Here is a 22,365-nt window from a genome sequence, read left to right as displayed (position 1 = left end):
GACAGAAATCCAGATCTATTTAACTCTATAGCCTACCCTCTATACCACACCATCCCAGAAAGGGTATGTGGGGTGGCCAGATGCTGGCTTGGGGGTGGGGGAATCTTTATTACACAGTTACCATAATTTAAAGACTGCTTTGTGAAGCAAGGGGAGGGCTAGAGAGAGACTGGCTCAATTTTTCCCTTCCTGGCAAAGAGGGTCTGCCTTCCCAGGCTGTGTTTTTAGCCCCTAGCTATTCACTCTTAGGAATTAAGAAATATCCCTTCTCGGCCTTTTGGCTAAGATCAAGTGTAGGAATTAAGAAATAATTCCAGATGGCTTGTCCCATGGGTTTAGGAAACAAAGCTTAAGCATTCCCTAGTAACCCCCAGCACCCACAGGATGAACTTGTACGCTCCATGGGAGAGTTAAAATAGATTCTTCTGGGACCATCTCCAACTCCGAAGAACCAAGTTCTAGACCAACAACATAGGTGAGATAGTTCATATTCCATTAAATAGTGATCTGGAAGAACAGGTGCATTCTGATATCATCAGCCCTGACGTGCTTTCCAGCCCACCTAACTTGGTGTCATCTCTCCTCTCTGGCATGTGCTCTACTTTCAATCTGGTACTTATGCAGCTTCTTGCTGTACATGGGCCAGCCTTAAGTGGAACCTTGCCAAATGTCACAAATGGGTGGCACGTGAATAAGTGAGGGATGGGATTGGAGGCTATGACTAATCAGGATGGGATATGAGAGGGGAACAAGTCATGTTCCCCTCTTGCATAATCTCTTGCCTTTGCTCTACAACTAATGATTTAGGACAGTAGAGAGTAGCCCGGATGCACAGGACATGTGTGTGCACATGGTGGTGGGATGGGAGACAGCGGTGTCAGGTAGAAATGGCCATCACTTCAATGTAAGGGGGAAAGGGGCAGGGAGTTCTTAGGGGCATACTTACCAGCAGTGCTCAAAAGGAATTCGATAGTCAAACCCAAAGCCACGGAGAAGAAAGAGGAATTGGGGCCTTAGAAAATGATTCCTAATCATAATAGGAGAGGAATAAAGTGGCTTCTTAATGACTTCTTATTTGGCACTTAGAGGCTCAGGCTCTGAAAAATAGTGTATAGGTGGGCCTGACTCTTATGCTCTATTCTCTTGTCCTTCTGGCTCCAATAGAGACCTTGTCCAGAACTCTTCTCCGAGATCAATGTGCAAACTGACTCAGGGGACTTTGTTGCTCACTTCCTTGTTTCTAACACATCACTAAGCCAGTTTGTCAAATAAGGGAAGTGGGAGTTATTGGGTGGGATTTTCTTCATAAAAAAGGCTACATCCCTCTCCCAACACTGACTTTTCTCCTTCAAGGGGAGGAATAACAACATTCAAATTAAATAAGCCTTACGACCATGCCGCCTCTATTATGATATGGCCTTTCTGGAGATACATGGTCATTCTTAGTGGCCATTTGCACCTAGGTCTCATTTGGATGTGTGTATGTGTGTGTGTGTCCTTACCAGGTTCTATATTACGTGTGATATGTGCTCAATTTGGGTTGTTGGCTGGCACAAACCAATTTTCATGAGCCCACGAGCCTCAAGAAAGCCTGAGTGGCAATAAGAGGCCAAGCTCCCATATTTTCTGCCGCCCAAATTGGCAAGGCCATTGAGCTCTGCCTATATATAGAAGATACTTCTGTTGCTATCACCAGAGGCTGAAAGACTCTAGCCTAGGGCTCAGATGCTGGGACAGCCTGGCCTGATTGCCTTAACCACTCTGCCACCTGTGCAGTGTGCCAATTAAATGTGCAAATGGAAAAGGGGAAGTGGCTGCACTCTTGCAAAAATCAACTCAGAGGCCCCTCTTCAAATAAACCTTAATTAGATGAGAGGCAAGAACAGCATCTTCCTCAGGGCTTTAGCAGCAAACCTCAAAGTGTAGTGGTCATGATCAGTTGACTCATTAGAGCACACTCACCAGGTGTGCCTATGGGCTTTGCATTATGAGAAACAGCAACTCTTCTTGTAGCTCAAAAACTGAGCCTCAGTCCATTTTCCCTAACACTAATAAAATCTACCATCTGTCAAGCTGCTAGGCAGAGCTAGGCACTTAATATACAGTAGTTTGTTTAACCCTCACAACAACCTGGAGAGGTAGAGATTATAATTCCTATTTTGTAGGTAGGGAAACTGAGACCCAGAGAAATGAAGTTACCTCACGTAGCTACTGTTATGGATTCATGTCCCCTCCAAAAAAAAGATATCTTGAAATTCTAACCCTCAGTACCTCAATTATTTGGAAATAGGGTCATTGCAGATGTAATTATTAAGATGAGATCATTGGCCTGGTCTGGACCCTGGAGTAGGGTGGGCCTTGATCCAGTACGACTAGTATCCTTTTAGGAGATGATGGCCATGGGAAGACAGAGACATAGGGAGAGCGCCATGTGAATATGGAGGATTGGAGTAACGCATCTACAAGCCAAGGAACACGCCAAAGACTGCCAGCAAGTTACCGGAAGCTAGGAAGAGGCAAGGAAGGATTTCCCTACAGGTTTCAGAAGGAACATGGCCCCACTGACACCTTGATTTCAGGCTTCTAGCCTACAGAACTGTGAGACAATAACTTTCTGTTGTCCTAAGTCACCCAGGTTTTAGTACTTTGTTACAGCAGCCTTAGGAAACTAATATAGCTAGTAATTGGAAGATTTGAGATTTAAATTCAGAGACCCCTACCTTTTCCTACTATTCCTTACTGTCTTCCCACATGCTGAGAGACATATGTGGAAACTTGGGAGATGCAGAGAAGCTCAAAAGAGCTCACTCTTTTCTACTGAAACTATTAGGTATGATGAGAAAATGCTGCTTTTGTTTGGCCTGGTCTGGACCCAGGAGACGTTTGCTGAATGAGAGGGAGAGACTTTTCTTCAAGGATATGGTAGTACCTATGGATTCACATAACTTATAAAGTGACATGATCAATGACAACTCTGGGCAAAGATGACACAGCAGGGATCGCCTGGTAAGCACCCGGCCAAAATGCTATTGTATTGTCTTCCAATACCTTAGAACCAAGCACAGGCCATGACCATCTTCAGATGGGATACTTTGCCCGCCCTTGTTCCAACCCCATCCACTCACCAAGTTTTCATCCAGGAAAGCTTTGGTGTCATCGTAGAGCCCTTTAAGACTAAATGTAACATCTACTGCGTCATTTCTGGTTAGAGTCTGAGAGGAGAAGAAAGGAAAAGAAAGGAAGGGAAAGGACAAAGACAGAGGAGTTGTTGGTTAGTAAGCATGCAGCCAGCTTCTCTGTGGGAAGGTAGGAGCAGGCTAGTAGGATGTGGCTGTAAGTGAAAAAGTAATATTCACAATATAGTACAACTAGTAATTCAGCATGGGCACCAATCAGTCAAAACGGATGCCAGCTATCAACTACCAGTACAGCTGTATTGGTGTGTCCTACATAGTGGCACAGCACAACTTGGCACTTGGCATCACTGATTGAGTGCTATGGGTATAGGGAAACAGGAAATATGGAAACCAGAAAATAAGTTTAAGGCCACTTGTCACCACTAGGCTAAAGCCACCTTAACGTGGTAGGTGGAGTTAGGCCTAACCATCTCTCTTCTTGAAACTCCAGGCCTGGAGCTCCAGGCCTCTTCCAACTAAGATCTGGCCCCAAATAAATAGGTAACCTACATTTTAGGAGGCCCTGACCCTGTATGTGGCCCCTTTGTATTGTTTGCCTAGCACTAAAGTTAGTTTTTAAAAGCATCACTTAAAAATCTTCTGCCAGTGGATAAAGTCGCAGGATGGCATGTATAACATCAAGTATCCTAATCTGGACCTTCCTCTCAAGAGGAAAACCAAGGCAGCCTGGAGCGCAGGTTTCAATTATAAGCATCACCTTAACAGGTTATACAGGGATCCACCTGGGATGAGGAAGGGCCAAAGCCAAGTTCCTCTCCATTCACAGGCTATATCTCCTTGAGGCCACTGTGATAGATTGCTATCAGGATGATGAAATCTGCTATGGGATTCTCCTAGTAACCACTCTGGACCTGTAACAAGTCAAGGAATATCTGCCTCCCCCTCTACTCTATTCATTAGTTTCCTGCCATGTCATTTGCCCAGTTTCTCTACCCAGCCTCCGTCTCCCCTTCCTTCCCTTTGCTATTTGGTTTGACTCCTTTCCTTCATCTGCCCCTTCCCCCCTTACCTCAATGGGAGTGCAGGAAGCTGCACCTGCCTCATTGCTACTGTCTTGGATGTAAAATATATTGTTCAGGATGTTAGCACTGGCATTCACAGAATCCATGAGGACAGACACATGCTGGTGGACCTTGCTCAGGTCAGTAAGTCTGTAATAAAGCAAGGACATGATAAATGAGTCGAGAGTTCTGAAGGACTTCTGGCCTGAGGTGCTGGTGAGAGTTGGGATTAAGGGTAAAAATGAAAGCCCTGGGTACCCAAATTGTATTCTTTACTCCCTCCTGTTATTTCTACTGGTTTCTAGGTAGCCACCTAAGCCAGAAAATGTTTCTACTCTTCTCTAGGTATTCACTTTTGTCCATCCTTGTCTCACCTGAATTAGCCTCTGGGTGCTTTGGGAGAGTGGAAGGCTAGAATAGAGGAGGGAACCGACTCCAGAAACTCTAAGGTCCTCCTGATATTTAAAGGCAAGGATAAACATTTTCAGTCCTGCTGGGTCTGGGAAAGCAAGAGGAGATCAAAATGTATCTCTGGGCCTAATGGGAGAAGTTGAAGCTGGCTTACTGCTGATTACGAAGACTATTTCCTGTCTGGAATGTCAGGGTCCCTGTCAATCTTCAGAGCTCTGAGCAAGACTCCTTTCTGAGGCTAGGTTCCCCAGTAGCCAACAGACACAAGTTGGCTTCTCCCTATCTCTTCTTGGGATTCCCAGTCCTGTATCTGGGCCAGCCCACTTACCTGCTGATGAGGTTTTCTGCAAGCTGAGCTAAGTGCCGCATCTGGGCATACTCCTCACCAGAGAGGCTATCTTGAGATTCCTGGGAGTCCAGCTGGGGTTGAGAGGCAGCTTGGATTTCAGAATGCTTGTACTCCCACATTTTCATTGAGTTCTCAAAGTCCTGGAGATGAAGACAGTGGCAGATCCTAATGATTGCTGTATCTAAGAGGGCATGTGAGAGATTTGTCTGTGAGTCTGACATTTGTGGGTACAGTGGAGAAAGTGGAAAGAGGGCCTCATCCATTCCCTCATACACCCATCACCACACCTATACATCTGTCCAACATTTTATTCACTGTCTCTTTCATACTAAGCACTTTTAGGTGTTTTTGTTTTGTCTTGTTTCGTTGTTGCTGTTACCATGCCAAGTCTTGGGACAACATGCTTGAATCAGACAGATGTTTGCCTTCCAGAAGCTCCTATAGGAAGGCGTCATGATCAGTAAGAAAGTAGAGCCCTTTTCAGCTCCCTTCTTTGCCAAATCTAGGCAATGTGTTCTGATGGATTTTACAGCCAGACATATTTAGTTTAATTTTGAATTGTGCTTCTGTCATTTACTAGTTATGTGACCTTTAGCAAAGTATTTAACCTCTCTGGTCCTCATTTTCCTCACCTATAAAATGGGAATGAGTGTATCTACTTCATAAGATTGTTGAGAGAACCCACTTGAGAGAATACATGTAAAGTGCCCAACACAAAGTAGGTAGTTTATAAACTAGACATCCCATCCCTTCTCTATTGCTGTGTCAATGGACTGTCTACAGGAGAGACTAGAAGAAAACCTCTAAGCATTGAACATCTGGTCAATAATGGCTCCTTTCTAGCTTTAGGTGGTTTAGCTGAGGTGGGTGACATTTGTGAATGCAGTATTTGAAGATGCCTTAGAGGAACCTAAAGAGCATATTCAATGAAGAATCTCTTGTTGAGGGAGCAGATTTCTCCATAACCACCTGAAGACTTTAGCTCTCTGTGCAGTGGAGAGAGGAGGACAACTTTGTTGAAAACTACAGGAGGGAGCTTCTTGTCTCACTCTCTTGGACAGTGCTTTGCAAATGTCTGTGTATGTCAGAATGTCTCAGGGAGCGTGTCTACAAATGCAAGTTCCCAGGAAATACCGATCTCCATTCTGATGCAGTGGGTCTGTGTGGGGCCCAGGAATGTGCATTTCTAACAAGCACCCAAGGTGACTCTGAGATAAGTGTCATGCAGATCTCCCTTTGAGGAATTCTTCCTGACTGGAAATATTCAGTACTCAAGTGATAGCTGTAGATGAGACAATGTAGGAACCCAAGATGAGCCTTTCTCTTCTTACCCGATCTCTCGTCAGCATCCGGGCAGCATTCTTGTATCTAATCTTGATAAGGCCTGGACTCTGAACCCAGGCCTCCCCATCCACCTGTACCGGGATACCTTCTTCACCATCAATGGTTATCATCACCTCACGGCACTGCCAGAGAAGAGGAGGAGGGAGAACGTGGGAGAAAAATGAGGTAATGACTATAGACAAATCTGATAATCTTACAGTTATGGCCTAAATGTGTATTTGAACAGGACTGGCAAAAATGTGAATCAGATTATCCCAGGGAAGAAACACATGTTTGCTGTGGGCTTTTTGCTCCTTTGGTCCCTACCACCTCTGTTTCCAACCTCAGCCAACACCTTGCTGCCCACCAGATAATCTGCTCCCTCCACTCTGTCCTTCTTATACCTGGTTAATTCCTGGGACTACCCCACATCATCGATTGTAGCCACAGAGATCAAACCCTTTCTGGTGCCCACCTGGCCCGTGCCTACCTGGGCAATGCGATGATGATGCAGGTTGATGATACGGGACATTGCCATCTGTACAGAACCAAAGATTGCTACTACCTCCAGCTTACCATCATCTATTGCAGGAGCCTCATATTCCTGAGGAGGAAGAACTGTGTCACACATCTAACCCTTGAGAATCCACACCTTACCTTGTCTATGACAAGCAGGTATGCTTTGAAAGCTCGTGGTGAACATTTTTCTAGCTCATGAAGAGTGGAGAAACTACTACATTATTAAAAGGAGAAGGATGAAGTCAGGAAGCCAACTTGGGAAAAGGGCACTGAGATAAAAACTCAGTCCATTTTGAGATCACAACTCTTAGCTGGTTTGCTCCCTGTCCAATCTAGCATCATAAATCCCCAAGGTCCACTGGTCTCATGGCCTTCTTGGGTGAACTCAGATGAAAGGATTCATGGCCAGTTTCTCAGGAGATTTTATTGACAGACCTCCTTAGAGAAAAGAGCATGGCCTAGGTAACCTTTCAAGGATCTGTCAGACATGAGGAATGGAAAATTCAAAGGCCAGGCAACACTGAAGAATTGATCTGATCCTGAGGTTTTTGGTTGATTCTTGTGCTCTGGGGTGGTAATTGCCTTAAAAAAACCTAATCATACAGCTGCTGCTAATAAAGGTCCCTAGTCCACCTCCTCTTCCCCCATACTCCAGTCAGTTCAGCTCCCCTTTCTGATAGACTTTAGAGGGGTCAAGCCTTTCTCCTTTCCTTTTCCTTGTTCCATACTCACTGTGGTTGCTGTGTTGCTTCCCCAAAAGTTGACGCCTCCAGCATAGCTGGTAATGTTGAGCACTACAATGCCTTGCAGGTTTGGCAAGGAGACGGCTTCTCCATCACACTGAAAGAAAAGAGTAGTCCTTATCGGCTGGCTCTTTGGATACCAATGTGAAGGGACATTTACAGAGATAGGGTAAGGGCTCTGTCTTCTCCTCATGCTATCATTTTCTTGTCCATAAAATGGAAATCTATCTTCATGCTTTCCTCCCATGAGCAATGAGTAAGGATCAGAGTTAAAGCTTGGGAAGCACTGAGGATATAGAGGAAAGTTGATTCCCAAGGTCATGATATCTCCTTTTTTCATGTCCAGGAAGAATCGCCCTCTTTTCCACTAACCTCCAGGTGTACTCGTTCTTCCAGTTTCCTGTAAGAGCGCTGAAAAAGTTCCTTGCTTCCCAGAAGACCATACCACATCTTGTTCTTAAGGCGGCTACTATGGGGAGATAATGGTAGAGAAAGGTAGTCATAGGGTGAATAATATAAAGATAAAAGGATGAAGAAAAGTAAGAGGAGACACCATCTTATTCCTCAAGTGCCTTCTTATAGAGAGGAGTCATGTTGGATGGTAACTGGACACAAGAGGGAATGCTAGGATAGTGTAAGTGGTATCCTCATGTGAACACCAGCTGCAATGGGTTCCTGGGTCTCCCTGAGGCCTCAGAATCCCATTGACTTGTGACTTTTACTTGCTGCTGATACTCAGGCTTGGAAGAGACAGGCTATATTTAGAACATAAGGCTCATAAAAAGCTGTGAACATAACTGGCTAGTACATACCAGCTACCCTGGCAAGTATCACTCTGGGAGCTCAAGATTTCAGCCACTCAGAATCAATTTCATTTGAAACATGTGACTCTTAGACTACAATGTCTTTGAAGCATAACTTTTCTGGCAAAGTGAAGGGATTTTCCAAGATCTGTATAGCAAAGACTTAATTCAGTGCTATAGAATAGAACTAAGCTTACTAGGCAGACTGTAGAGTAGGAGCCAGTGGAGAGAATATGGGACAGGCAAGGATATCAGGAGACTTGTGGTGGAGGTGGGAAGGGCAAAGTCCTGTTGACTGTAGAGTCTTTGATAAAAACAGGCAGGGTACTTATGATCACTGGAAAGGCTAGATAGAGTTTACCATGAGCTTTTAAAGTAGAGCCATAGAAATGAGCCACCACAGGGCATGGGTTTTGAAATGTAAGAAGGCTAGCACATAGCACAAAATTATTTGCACTCTGTTTTAAACCATAAGTTCTCTGGGCACTTTAGTTTTCTCATCTATTATAAATCAGAGTTTAGTTATATGGAAATGCAAAATATCTAGAACAACCAAAACAATTCTGAAAAAAGAACAAAGTTGGAGAACTTTCCTCTCCCAATTTCAAAACTTACTATAAAGCTACAGTTATCAAGACAGTGTGGTACTTGCATAGGATAGACACATAGATCAATGGAACATAAGTGAGAGTCTAGGGAAAAAACCCTTACATTGATGGTCAATTGATTTTCAACAAAGATGCCAACACATTTCATTGGGGGAGAGGATAGTTTTCAAAAGTGGTGCTGTGGTAATTGTATATCCATGTGAAAAATGTGAACTTAGATTCTTACCTAATACCATACACAAAAACTAACTCAAAGCAGATCACAGACAAATATAAGAGCAAAACCAAAAATTTTTGAAGAAAACATAGAAAATTTTTAAGACCTTGTGTTAGGCAAAGATTTCTTAAATATGGCATCAAAAGCATGGTCTGTAAAAAAAAAAGAAAAGATCAATTGGAACTCATCAAAATTAAAAAGATATAAAAATATTTTTATATTTCAAAGATCCCGTTAAAAATGAAAAGACAAGCAATAACAACAAAAAAGACGAGTTAACTGGGAAAAGATATTTGTAAAACACATATCTGATAAAGTACTTGTTCCTCAGCTCAGGCCTGCTCTGAGAAAGAAGTTCTGGTGGTAGGTGGCAGGGATGGTGATGGTGGATGGAGGGTGTGCTTCTTTTTACTCATAGTTTCAACTTACAGCAAGAACTCTGAGGCTGCCTTAGGGTATGTCTGTAGTACAAAAGTACCAGAAGGTGCTAAGTAGGCTAACACTGGATAGAGTAAAATCAGTAGGTCCAGGGGAACCCTACTAAGAATCAGTAGGGTGATCTTTGATACTTTGTAGCCTTGCCAAGCAAGAACAGATCTAAAACCACTCCTAGGACCTCATCAAGTTCTTAGAGACAGAACAAAAATGGGCAATTGTCCGAATTGAGTCAATGTAATCTGTTTTTGGTAACAGTAACACAGCAGTCCACAGGTCAAGACTATCAAAGCAGCTCCAAGTTCAGGATGCCAGTGCAAAGTCATCATAGATCTGGTCAACATTTGGGGCAAGCTATCCCACTGGACTAACCTTGGGACTAATGTGTTTTACTTCCAAAGGATAGATTCCTCTGTTGCTTGTCTGTGAGATAGGGGATGTGGGAATACATATGTGTATTGTGATTGTGTGTTTGCATGTAGGGAGTGGAGTTTCTTTTCCTTACTTGTATTGTCCTGGGTGTTCATCTCTTCTGGTGTTGAATTCCAGAGAAATTTTAGCATCTAGTCCAATCCCAAAATAGTTGTTCATGACACACCTTTCTTTGAAGCGTCTGAAATTAGCCAAAGGGAAGAAGAGTATAGACATTGGTGCAGGAAAGAAGTGCTGTTATCATTGGGCTGCAGACTTTGTGTGATCAAAAACCACTGAGGAAAGGCCCCCTCTACATTGGACACAAGGCTTAATGTTCTTGAGAGGCACATGTAGATGTCCTATTGTGTTAACAACTAACTTAGCTATAAGAAAGGACGCCCAGCCATTTGGGAGGACTCGGTGGAATTGGGACTCATAATAAAGAAGTCATCTTTGGAGGCTCTCAGATATGAGTGGCCAATATTTTCTCCACATAAAATAAAGGGAAATAAGAGTCAGTGACTTATTCCCATAAAAAACACATTTAAATATCTCAGATAAAAATATATGATGACAGTAAAGTCAGCATTACTGTTTTCAGAGATGTCTGAACTCCTTTGCAGCACTTTCACATCAAAGGGCAAAGTGACCACACACTTGAGGGGGAAAAAAACTGAGAAAAGAGGGTAGATGTACGTACAACAACAGCAAAAACAACAACAAAAAACCAAGCAGTTTTTTTTTTTATTCTCCTGCATCCATCCATGAAAACCAGTGATGTGTGGGAGCCAGTTCATACCGGATTATGTAAGCTGATTATGCCCATAATTCCCAACTCTACATTCAATGACCTTATATCAGTAGCTTGAAATAGGCCATGATGGGAGGGTTTACACCAGGAATAAATCAGGGCTTTCCCTCTCCAAAGAGCTGGTTCTTAAACATTCTCCAACACACCATTGATCAAAACTCATTAGGTAGGTCCATTGAGGCCTCATACAAGAGTTTAAGCCAATGGTAAAGTGGAAGGGAGTGGGGGTTGAAGATAGGAATAAATGGGAAGCTGCAGAAAAAAATAATTACTAGCTCTGTCTTTCTTTTGAGAAACTGAAAATAGGTACAGTTTAGCTACTTAATCACAGATTTTTTTATTCATTACTAAACTGACCCTACATCTCTCACATGAGATTTGCCTCCCTTGACCACAGTCCAGAAATTGGGGTTTCTCTAACTGGTGTGACTGATCTTCTTAATGGAACTCAAAATGAATGAATGTGATGGAACTTGGCTACTGGGAATATTCTAAAGAGGTAGGGCTACTGAGAAAGATGTCTTTAAATTTGCTACCTAGACCCCTAAATGCCCACTTATTTCTTAGCAACTCCAATCATTTGTTGTTATAGGCAACAGTGACAACCAGGTCCTTTGAAATGAAGTTGTGTTAATAGTAATAATGATTAATAATAATAATAATAATAATAACTGTAACACATATAGCACCTAACTATGTGCCAAACACTGCCCAACGCAAGTACTTTGGGTAGATGAAGTCAATAAATACAGCAAACCTATGTGGCAAGTTCTACAGTTATTTCCATTTTATAGATGAGGAAACTGAGGTTTGCTTGAATCACTTGTATAAGGTCACACAACTAGTAAGCAGAGTCAGCATTTGATTCTGGGTATCCTTAGACTATTCTCTTAACCAGAGAAAGGAAGAAGCCATAGAAAGGTGATAGGCCTAAATACTTACATAGTTTCAGGAGTAAAATATAAGTGCTCCAAACTGAGGTTATCTAGGTCTTCACTTTTGAGAGAAGATATAGAAGACAGAGTACCAAGACGAGAACCTAGACACAAAAGACCACCTTAGTGTCAGATACAAACAAGAAAGCCCTTCCCCCCTCTTGTATTTCACCCCACTTTCTCTGTTGGAGCAGAGTCAAGCTCAATGACTTTCTCCTAGATAATATTCAGGGTTCTCATTAAAAAGAGGGATCTTCTTGGATGGACAGGGACTTTCACTGACAGAATAGTAAGGCTGGGCTGCTTGCTTGCTGGCAGTGAAACAGCTTCAAATCTTGGGTTTCATCAGGCCAGCTTTTGCAAAGTATCTAATGGGGTCATTACTTCTGGACATAGGCATGAGGTCCTATAGTGTGGGGTTTCTGGAGAAGAGGGAGGGGATATCCACTACAGAGTAGGATTATGGCTTAAGGAAATACATGAAAATACATCTTTATTCTCTGGGAACTAGAAGACAGAGAAGAAGCTTCGAATAAAGGAAGGAGAAGAGAAATATCCTTACGGTGTCTTGGGCTCATCTGGTTAATATCTTCTGAGTCATCTTCCAGGAAGAAAGTTGAACTAAAGTTCTTAACTGATATTGTCTGTCGGCTTTGCTCATCAAGAACTGTAGAGAAAAGGTGGAAGGAAAGAAGGAAGGAAGGAAGGAGAGGAAGGAAGGAAAGGAAGAAAGGAGGGAGGGAGGATTGGTCACGTTTTTGAGCATCTCTTTTGTTTAGTTAATAACAGTCAGTGTGTGGAGAGACGATGGAGATTCCCATTTGATCATCACCTCTCCTCCATGATGCTGCTTGTGGCTTCAGCTTTCTGACAGTATTGTCATGTCTCTTCACATCCGTGCCTGAGCTTTCTCTGTTTTACTTGTTACTCTTTTTCTATCATCTGTTAAATGTGGTGTGAGTAGAAGCTTGGGGCCAGGGGTAGGGGGAGCAGGGTGGGAAACCTTCTGCTCCTCTACCTCCATTCTTGCCTCTTCGTTAATTCATTTATGCATGTGACCTTTGTTGTAAACTTAAGGCTCTAGGACCATGCTGTTCTTTCACCAAATATCTCACCAATACCCTGAATATTTGAGAAGTCTCCTTCCTTTTGCCAGCCTATATATTGTATAGCTTAGGTGCTCAGCCTATGCCAAAGCTCATACGTTCAATCTGTATCCTACCAAGGGAGCCTTTCTCTGTCCCATGGCCACAAGCTGCACTTCTAAATCTGACTTCTGTATTGATGGAGCAGGCTGAGGATTAGTTGTGACAGAGTTATGACTACATCAGGTTGATCTGATCCCTGCTACTTGGAAACTACCCACAGAAATAGAGGCAAACTGACTGTTTAATGATTTCACAGTGCAGAAGGGATATTTTCTTTCTATCTTAGAAACTTGGCTAAGGTTTCAGCTAAAGGTACCAAGGCAGGAGAAGGTACCATAGCTAAAGGTCAAAGGCCAGCCAAAGGGACTTCTGTGCTACATGGACTTCTGCTCAATTCCAATAGGTCAGGTAGAATATACTTGATGTTACATTTTCTAATCTGATTTTCAAAGAAGCATTGTGGAGAAGAGGTGGGAACTGAGATGTTAAATTAAGAAGTTGGAGGAGTTGAAAGAGCTGGAAGCTTGCGGATTGTCATCAGTTATGGGAAATAGTAATCAATGCCAGAGCTGCCAGGACCACTCTCAGAGCCCTTGTGCCTGATTAACACTGTGTAAGACATGCAGAGATGAACACTATTTTCTTTCTAAAATCGTCATAGGCTCAGTGGTTGGAAGGGGACAGGAGCAGGTGGAAAAAAATTCCATGGCTGGAGGCTGAAGCTAACAGACCTTTGAGCCAAGCCACTTAGCAGCTCTAATTGTTTAGGATGATTGTTAGTTCGAAAAATAAATAAGTAGCAAGTTTTGAGTGCCTGGGAGGTATGAGGAGCCAAAGGGGCAGCTTATCAGGACTGAGGCTTTTCAAAGCAGGGGAGTCTGAGGACTGACTTTGGATGCTTTATGAATGCAGAATCTAGTCAAATTTTAGTAGTGATGTCAAATAGCAGATCCAGAGTGAAGGAGACCAGTAAACCACCCACAGGAAGCTTCTCTTTCCCCTATCTCAATCACCACAACCCTGGGGGGGGGGCTTTACCTTGTTCAACTTGGAATATGATGAGTTTCAAGGACTTTTGGAGATTCTGGGCCTTTGTGGCCAGCTCCAACTTGCACTTGGCTATGTGGTCTACTTGAGGGACGAAGGGCTTTCCATCTGCCTTGGCACTGTCTGCATGTGCTGTGGTACTCTTCTCAACTGTTGCATCCTCAGCAAGGATATCAATCAGGACACTGAGCTTGTCATACATTAAGTCGCTCTATATGGGGAAGGAGATAGGGCATTGTTGTGAGGGACTTGTGCTTGAAAGGTCAGAATGAGGAGTCCGATGGTATGGGGAGAGGTAGGGACGGGTAGTAGCTGGCCAGGAACACTGAGCGTAGAAAGCTACATGTGGGGAGATAAAAGTTTAAGGAGAAATGTCTATTTAGGTCTTCTGCCCATTTGTGGATTGGGTTATTTGCTTTTTTGGTATTAAGCTGCATGAGCTGTTTATATATTTTGGAGATTAATCCTTTGTCTGTTGCTTCATTGGCAAGTATTTTCTCCCATTCTGAGGGTTGTCTTCTTGTTTTGTTTATGGTTTCTTTTGCTGTGAAAAAGCTTTTAAGTTTCATTAGGTCCCTTTTGTTTATTCTTGATTTTCTTTCCATGATTCTAGGAGGTGGGTCAAAAAGGATCTTGCTTTGATGTATGTCATAGAGTGTTCTGCCTACATTTTCCTCTAGGAGTTTTATAGTGTCTGGCCTTACATTTAGGCCTTGGACTTGAGGACACAGGGCTGGGGTGGGGGGTGAAGGGGAAGCTGGGATGAAGTGAGAGAGTAGCATAGACATATTTACACTACCAACTGTAAAATAGATAGCTAGTGGGAAGTTGCCGTATAACAAAAGGAGATAAACTTGATGATGGGTGATGCCTTAGAGGGCCAGGACAGGGAGGTTGGGAGGGAGTCGTGGGAGGGAGGGGATATGGGGATATATGTATAAATACAGCTGATTCACTTTGGTGTACCTCAAAAACTGGTACAAGAGTGTAAAGCAAATATATTCCAATAAAGAGCTTAAAAAAAAGTTTAGGGAAAGAACTACTTGGGTAGAAGTGATAAGATAACCAAAGTGTGTTAGGGGATCAGAGGGACACCATTTGTTTCTAAACAGCTGCAGGCATCAATATATGTTGCCTAGTGTTTCTCATGTCAGAGTGGCCTGTAAAACTATGTGTAACATGGTGAAATTGAGGAAAGATAAACATTTCTGGATTGGTGTTTTCATGGGCATGCTCCTATGGATGTGGATGTGGCTCTGTATGGGTGCCTGGTGTCTGCCTTTGTGTGTATGTTTGGGGGTGTACTGCATGATTATGGCTTGATTCCCAGCTCCATCACTTAATAGTTTGTGAACTTCAGCAAGTTACTTAATCTCTTTGTGCATTTATATTCTAGGGCACATGTGAAAGTTGAATAAGTTAATACAGGACTTCCCTGGTGGTGCAGTGGTTGAGAATCCACCTGCCAATACAGGGGACATGGGTTCGATCCCTTGTCTAGGAAGATCTCACATGCTGTGGAGCAACTAAGCCCGTGCGCCACAACTACTGACGCTGTGCTCTAGAGCCCATGAGCCACAACTACTGAGCCTGTGTGCTGCAACTACTGAAGCCCATGCACCTAGAGCCTATGCTGCACAACAAGAGAAGCCACCACAACGAGAAGCCCATTCGCCGCAACTAGAGAAAGCCCATGCATAGCAACAAAGACCCAACGCAGCCTAAATAAATGAATAAATAAATAAATAAATAAAAATTATTAAAAAATAAGTTAACACATTATAAGTGCTTAGAACAGTTCCTGGCACAGAGTAAGTGCTATATAAGCATTAGCTGTTATTGTTACTGTGGTTGTTATAGAGGTCAATGTGGGTGTATTTCTATCATGTATTTGCATGTATTTTCAAGAATGTTCTGGTATACAACCATGTGCATACATGTTGGTGTACACTTGTGTCTAGGTGTGGACAGAAGATGCTTGGCATATGCTTAGGGACATGGTACATGGATAAGCATGTAGAGTGCCACTCTTCATTTGGTGATAGGTGGAAGTTTGATGAGGATTTTCCCCATCAGGGAGGCTTACCAGCTACTCCTTCTTGCTCTTTTACAATTCCCAGTAAGAGGCACATTTGCTTTTATTAAAAATGTGGCCCTGGTACCACAAAGAGTACAAGACAAAAAGATGGAAACTTACTTTCAAAATCACAGACTCTATTGCTGTATTGTTCTGTTTTATCCGGCTCCAGGCCTTTACAATATCAACCACAAAATCTTCCACTGTTGAGCATAGGAATCTGGAAAGATAAGATAAATGGCACAAAGTGACATGGACCATGAGGTCCAGAGCCCTTCTCTCTTATAATGTCATTAGTTTCCATCTTCCTCCTGTTCCTTCTCCCTCTCTTTCCTGATCTCTCCTCCATCCCTCTCCTTGCCCCTCTCCCCTCACTCCCTCTCCCCTCTGTTTATTCTGATTCTTCATGTGCATATGGTACCTAAGAAAGTTTAACTAGCATCTCTTAGCCCACATTCCAAATTTCCAGAAAACAGAATTTAGTTGGTCCAACTTGGGTCTGGATTTCACCCTGGGTCAAATCAGCTATGGTTCAAGGGCCCAGCTAATTTAGTACAAACATAATGACTTTGGGATGATGGTCCCTGTAGGGACTGTTTCTCAAAAGAGAATGTGGTAGCCTTGGAAGGAACCCACCAGAGTCCCAGGAGGAAAGAATGACCCACATATTTAGAAGGGGAGAATGTATTGCTCAGCTATGAGAAAGCAGCTGTAATAGGTACCACAGAGAGTTTTCCAGGTATTAAATGGAAAACAAGGTGTCCCTACTGTAGGGAGCTATGCTGTGCTCTTGAATGGTATGGAATGTTGTGTTTCCTTTCTGTAACCCTCCTTCTAAATCTGTGGCTTACAATTTTGTCTTTTTGGAGTAGCAAGAGCCCTCATACCAATCTCATCTTTTTTTTTTTTTTTTTTTTTGGTAAACTTTCCATTCAGGAGGTTTGAGTTGGGAGAAATTCGATTTGGGAAGGTAAACATATGCTTTCCCCAAGCTATTAAAATGAACCCCACCTCTGACTGAGGAACAGCCCATGAGGGGCAAAAACACACCAAAGGTTGAGATCCAAAGAAAGACTGACCTGGTTGCGATGATCATCTCTGTCGGGTACTTGGCCTTCAGGATTTTGTTCAACTCAGTGGTTGCGGATTCTAAGTGTTGGATGGCAGCAGCCTAGGGGGAAAAGGAGTGTTGAAATCTTAGCACTGTGACATAGTGTACACCCATCCTCATCCCCTCATTATTTCCTACCGATGCTTTACCAGCAACCCCACTGTCTCTCTGAGAATAATCACAATTAAAGAACTCTTGTTGAAGATCTCCACAGATAATCTTAGGTCTGTGGTCATTCTAAAAATAAGAGATGTATATTGTTTCCTCTCATTTAGATTAATACTCAAAAACTCATATGAAGGAGGTGCTGTTTGTTCCATGTTTCAAATGAAAATACAATCTCATATTACATAGTAAATCATAGATCTGGGATTTGAACGCACATCTTTCCAACCACTGTCACCTCTTATATATAATACTAAATATAATAATAGCATCCACTTATATAGAACTTACTATGTGCTAGGCGCTGTTCACACACACACACACACACACACACACATGTTTCTTTTTCAGGTAACCCTTATAACAATCCTATGAAATAAAGATTATTATCCCCATTTCATGGAACCGAAAACTGAGGCATAGGAAAGGGAGAGCTGATAAGTGGCAGAGCCAGGATTCGATTCCAGGTAGTCTGGCTCTTGAGTCTGCACTCCTAACTACAATTTATACTCAACCCTCTTTATCACCCCCTACATTCAAACATCTACCAAGTCCTGATGATTCTACCTCTTCAATATATTTTAAATATGTCCACTTCTTCTTATTCCTATTACCACTTCACCAGTCCAAATCACCATCATCTTTTGCCTAGACAATTACGGCACTGCCTATCTTTTTTCCTTGCCTCTAGTTTTTATTCCTTCAATTGTTTCTCCACACACCATGGAAATATTCTGCTTAAAACCTTTCTATTAGATAGTATAATAGATAGATGGATAGATATGTGATAAAGTATAGTGAAATATTAATGGTAGAAGCTACCATTTAAAATTTCCTATATGTTTGAAAATTTCATAATCAAATAAGAAGAAATCCTCCTGTAATTCTTATTGCTCTTAGGATAAAAGTTCAAACTTCCTGGGGGAAGAGATCAAGATGACAGATTAGGAGGATACGAAACTCATTTTCCCCATGAACACATGAAAAATACATCTAAATGTGGAGAAATCATCACTGAAAACTAACATGAGACTGGCAGAATGACTCCTGTACAACCAAGGCTGTAAGAAAGATCCGCACTGAATTGGATAGGAAGGGAAAAGAAGTGATCAGGGTGAGGCCTGTGCCCCTAGGAGGGGACACAGAAGAGGAGAGGGATTACACACTCCTCCCTGGGGAATGGTGGTTTGAGCCACATATTGGGCACCACAGCCCTGGAATCTGACACCAGGAAAACAAATCCCCTTAACTGGTTAGAAAACCAGTGGGACCAACAGGAGGGCTGTAAGAAACCTAGACTCAGAGGGACTCAAATCAAGACAGTGGATTAAGAGGAAGTTGAATTCACCTTCCCCCATGAATACATCAAAATTACATCTACATGTAGAACAATTCTCACTGAAAACTAACAGGAGACTGGCAGAATGACTGCTATACAACCAAAGCTGTAAGAAAGATCCACACAGAATCAGATAGGAAGGGAAGAGAAATGATCAGGGTGGGGCCTGTGCCCCTAGGAGGGGACTCAGAAGAGGAGGGGGATTACACAGGTAGAGATCCTCCCTGGGGAGTGGTGGTCTGAGCCACAGATTGGGTGCCTCAGCCCTTGGGTCCAACAAAGGTCCAACCCCCTAGTCTGGTTAAAGGGCCACTGAGACTAATAGGACAGCTGTGGGAAGCCTGGACTCTGCTTGGGAGGAGCCTGTGAACACTTGCTAGGTCCTGAAACTGGGCAGAAAGGGTGAATGGAAACCACCCAGCTGGCTGACTGATTTCCTGTGGCCACTCTGGCATGCACCCCAGCCTGAGTCAGACAAGCACTCTAGCACAGTTTACCTCATATGACAGCTCCACATGGGACTAAGGGTTGCCACAATAAGGAAAAAACTTGGCTGTAAGATGCTATGGTGTAACAACATATAATGGAAAAGCATCTGAAAAAGAATATATATATATATTTACTGTACACCTGAAACATTGTAAATCAATTATACATCAATTTTAGAAAAAGATGCTATGGTGGATCAAACCCTAAGTGGCATCTTAGGGAGGTGGCAGCCATTACTGGTAGTTGCACAGGTGGAGCTTCAGAGGCAGACCAGGTCTCTGACAGCAGTCAAACCACCACAGCCCATGCCCCACCCCTGCTGAATACCCACACCAGCCCCTCTTTCTCCAACACTGCTCCTCTCAGGTGAGGGTGTCAGTGCTGGGAGGGGAAAGAACACACACTTTAAAGGGAACTGAGCCAGCTCAGACCCAAACCTTGGAGCTTTTGCTCCAGCACCTTGGGACCTGACCCTGCTCCTGATAGGGTGGTGATGGCCACTGAGAGAGGGGAAGCCCTGACTCACACATTGTTTTGGCCCTAGCACCTCCATCTCTAGCCCCACCTCCTACCAAAGTGATAACCAGCACACCCTGAGGGAAATATGTGACTTGCGCTCACATCAAATCCAGCTCTGCCACCAAAGCCACTGGGCCCATGTAGACTGTATAGAGACATTCCCACATAAGGAAATCCATTCAGAACCACCATAGGTAATTGTTTCACCTAATTTCACAGAGACAGAGAAAAACAAACAAAATGAGAAGACAGAGGAATTTGTCTCATTTGAAAGAGAAAAAGAAAAGCCCTGAAAAAACAACTAATGGAACAGAAATAACTTACTAGATAAAAAATTCAAAGCACTAGTAATAAGAAAGCTAACTGAATTAGGGAAAACAATAGATGAACACAGTGAGAATTTTAACAAGGAACTAGAAAATATAAAAAAGAACTAGTCAGAACTGAAGAATACTAACTGAAATGAAAAACACACTGGAAGGAATTAACAGCAGACTAGGTGATACAGAAAAACACATAAGTGATCTGGAAGATAGAAAATGGAAATCACACAATCAGAACAGCAAAAAGCATATATACATGTGTATATGTGTGTGTGTATCTATCTATCTATCTATCTATCTATCTACACATATACATATATGTGTGTGTGTGTGTGTGTGTATATATATATATACTTTTTCACATTATAGGGGGTCCCAAAATGAGAAGAGAGAGAAGAGGAGGTTGAAAATGAATTAAATATTATGTATTAAATTAAATTATGGCTGAAAATTTCCTAAGCCTGAAGAAAGAAACAGATATCTAGATATAAGAAGCACAGAGGTCTCAAATAAGATAACTCAAACAGACCTACAACAAGACACATAATTAAAATGTCAAAAGTGAAAGATAGAGGATTCTAAAGGCAGCAAGAGAAAAATATGCAGTTACAAAGGAACCCCCATAAGGCTATCAGCTGATTTCTTCACAGAAACGTTTCAGGCCAGAAGGGAATGACAAGGTATATTCAAAGTCCTGAAAGGAAAAAAACCATGTAACCTAGGATACTTTACCCAGTAAGGTTAACATTTAGACTAGGAGGAGAGATAAAGAACTTCTCACACAAGCAAAAACTATAAGAAATGGGCAATACTAAACCCGCTCTAAAAGAAATGTTGAAGTGTCTTCTCTAAATGAAAAAGAAGTAAGAATATATAGGAAAGGGAAATTCCCACATAGGAAAGTCAAATGTATAGTAAGGATTTAAGATCCCCTAAATAAGTAAGCACATAGATTAAAAGAAGAAAAATTGTAAAATCAACTGTAAAGACAATAAACAGTGAAGGGATAGGCATGAACATGTAAAATATGATTTTAAAAACATAAAATGGGGAGGGGAATAAAAAATGTATATCTCTTAGAATGTGTTTAAACTTAAATGACTATCATTTTAAATCACATAGATACAATTATGGGTCAACATATTTGAATCTCATGGTAACCACAAATCAGAAACCTGTAAAAGACACACAAAAACCAAAAAGAAAGGAACCCAACCATAGTACTAAAGAAAATCATTAAATCACAATGGGAAAAACAAAAAGAAGAAATGAACAGAGAAGAACTACAAAAGCAACTGGAAAACAAGTAATTAAATGGCAATAAGTACATACCTATCAATAATTACTTTAAATGTCAAGAGATTAAATGTTCTGATCAAAAGACATAGAATGGCTGATTAGATTAATAAACAAGAACCTTCAATATGCTGCCTATAGGGGAATCTCTTCAGGGCCAAAGACATATGGAATAAAAATGAGGGGATGGAAAAAGATAATTCATGAAATGGTTAATGACAAGAAAGTAGGGGTAGCAATATTCATATAGGACAAAAATACCTTAAAATGAAGGCTATAACAAAAGACAAGGGCATTATATAATGATAAAGGGATCAATACAAGAAGAAGATATTACACTTGTTAACATATATGCACCTAACACAGGAGCACCTAAATATATAAAGCAAGTACTAGCAGATAAAAAGGGAGAATTTGACAATAATACAATTATAGTAGAGGACTTTAACACTCCATTGACATCAATGGACATATCATCCAGACAGACAATAAGACAACAGTGGACTTAAATGACACAATAGACTAGTTAGATTTAATAGATATCTATAGGACATTCCATCCAAAAACAGCAGAATACACATTCTTTTCAAGTGCACATGGAATGTTCTCCAGGACAGATTAAATGCTATGCCACAAAACAAGTCTCAATAAATTTAAGATAGAATTTATATCAAGTATTTTTATGACCAAAACAGTATGAAACTAGAAATCAACTACAGACAGAAAAATGGGAAAAGAACAAACACATGGGACCACACAACATGCTACTAAAAAACAAATGGGACATGATGAAATCAAAGAGGAAATCAGAAAATACCTCAAGACGAATGAAAATGGAAACACAACTTTCCAAAATCCATGAGATATAGAAAAAGCAGTTCTAAGAGGGAAGCTAATACCAATACAGGTCTTCCTCTAGAAACAAGAAAAATCTTGAATAAACATCTTACCACCTAAAAGCATTAGAAAAAGAACAAACAAAGCCCAAAGTCAGCAGAAGGAAGGAAATAATAAAGATCAGAGAGGAAATAAATAAAATAGAGATCCAAAAAACAATAGAAAAGATCAATGAAACCAAGAGTTGA

At 41.8% G+C, this 22,365-nt stretch overlaps 1 protein-coding gene across 1 annotated transcript in view; it reads right to left on the bottom strand.

Moving 5' to 3' along the window:
- Positions 1-22,365, bottom strand: part of DGKK (diacylglycerol kinase kappa) — a 147,694-nt gene that overhangs the window by 3,795 nt on the left and 121,534 nt on the right. The window contains exons 13-25 of the mRNA XM_057717650.1: positions 17,118-17,209; positions 16,159-16,258; positions 13,953-14,172; positions 12,329-12,433; positions 11,774-11,870; positions 10,112-10,219; positions 7,916-8,012; positions 7,533-7,640; positions 6,772-6,885; positions 6,290-6,424; positions 4,938-5,098; positions 4,207-4,348; positions 3,126-3,212 (exon numbers count right to left, since the gene is read on the bottom strand). Of these exons, the coding sequence (XP_057573633.1) occupies positions 3,126-3,212; positions 4,207-4,348; positions 4,938-5,098; positions 6,290-6,424; positions 6,772-6,885; positions 7,533-7,640; positions 7,916-8,012; positions 10,112-10,219; positions 11,774-11,870; positions 12,329-12,433; positions 13,953-14,172; positions 16,159-16,258; positions 17,118-17,209 (1,566 nt within the window). The remainder of the gene's footprint in view (positions 1-3,125; positions 3,213-4,206; positions 4,349-4,937; positions 5,099-6,289; positions 6,425-6,771; positions 6,886-7,532; positions 7,641-7,915; positions 8,013-10,111; positions 10,220-11,773; positions 11,871-12,328; positions 12,434-13,952; positions 14,173-16,158; positions 16,259-17,117; positions 17,210-22,365) is intronic.

The sequence above is a fragment of the Hippopotamus amphibius genome, chromosome X, assembly GCF_030028045.1.
Source record: "Hippopotamus amphibius kiboko isolate mHipAmp2 chromosome X, mHipAmp2.hap2, whole genome shotgun sequence".
Taxonomy (NCBI): Eukaryota; Metazoa; Chordata; class Mammalia; order Artiodactyla; family Hippopotamidae; genus Hippopotamus; species Hippopotamus amphibius.
Note: the sequence above shows the minus strand (reverse complement) of the source record. Positions and strands in the feature narration are given on the sequence as shown.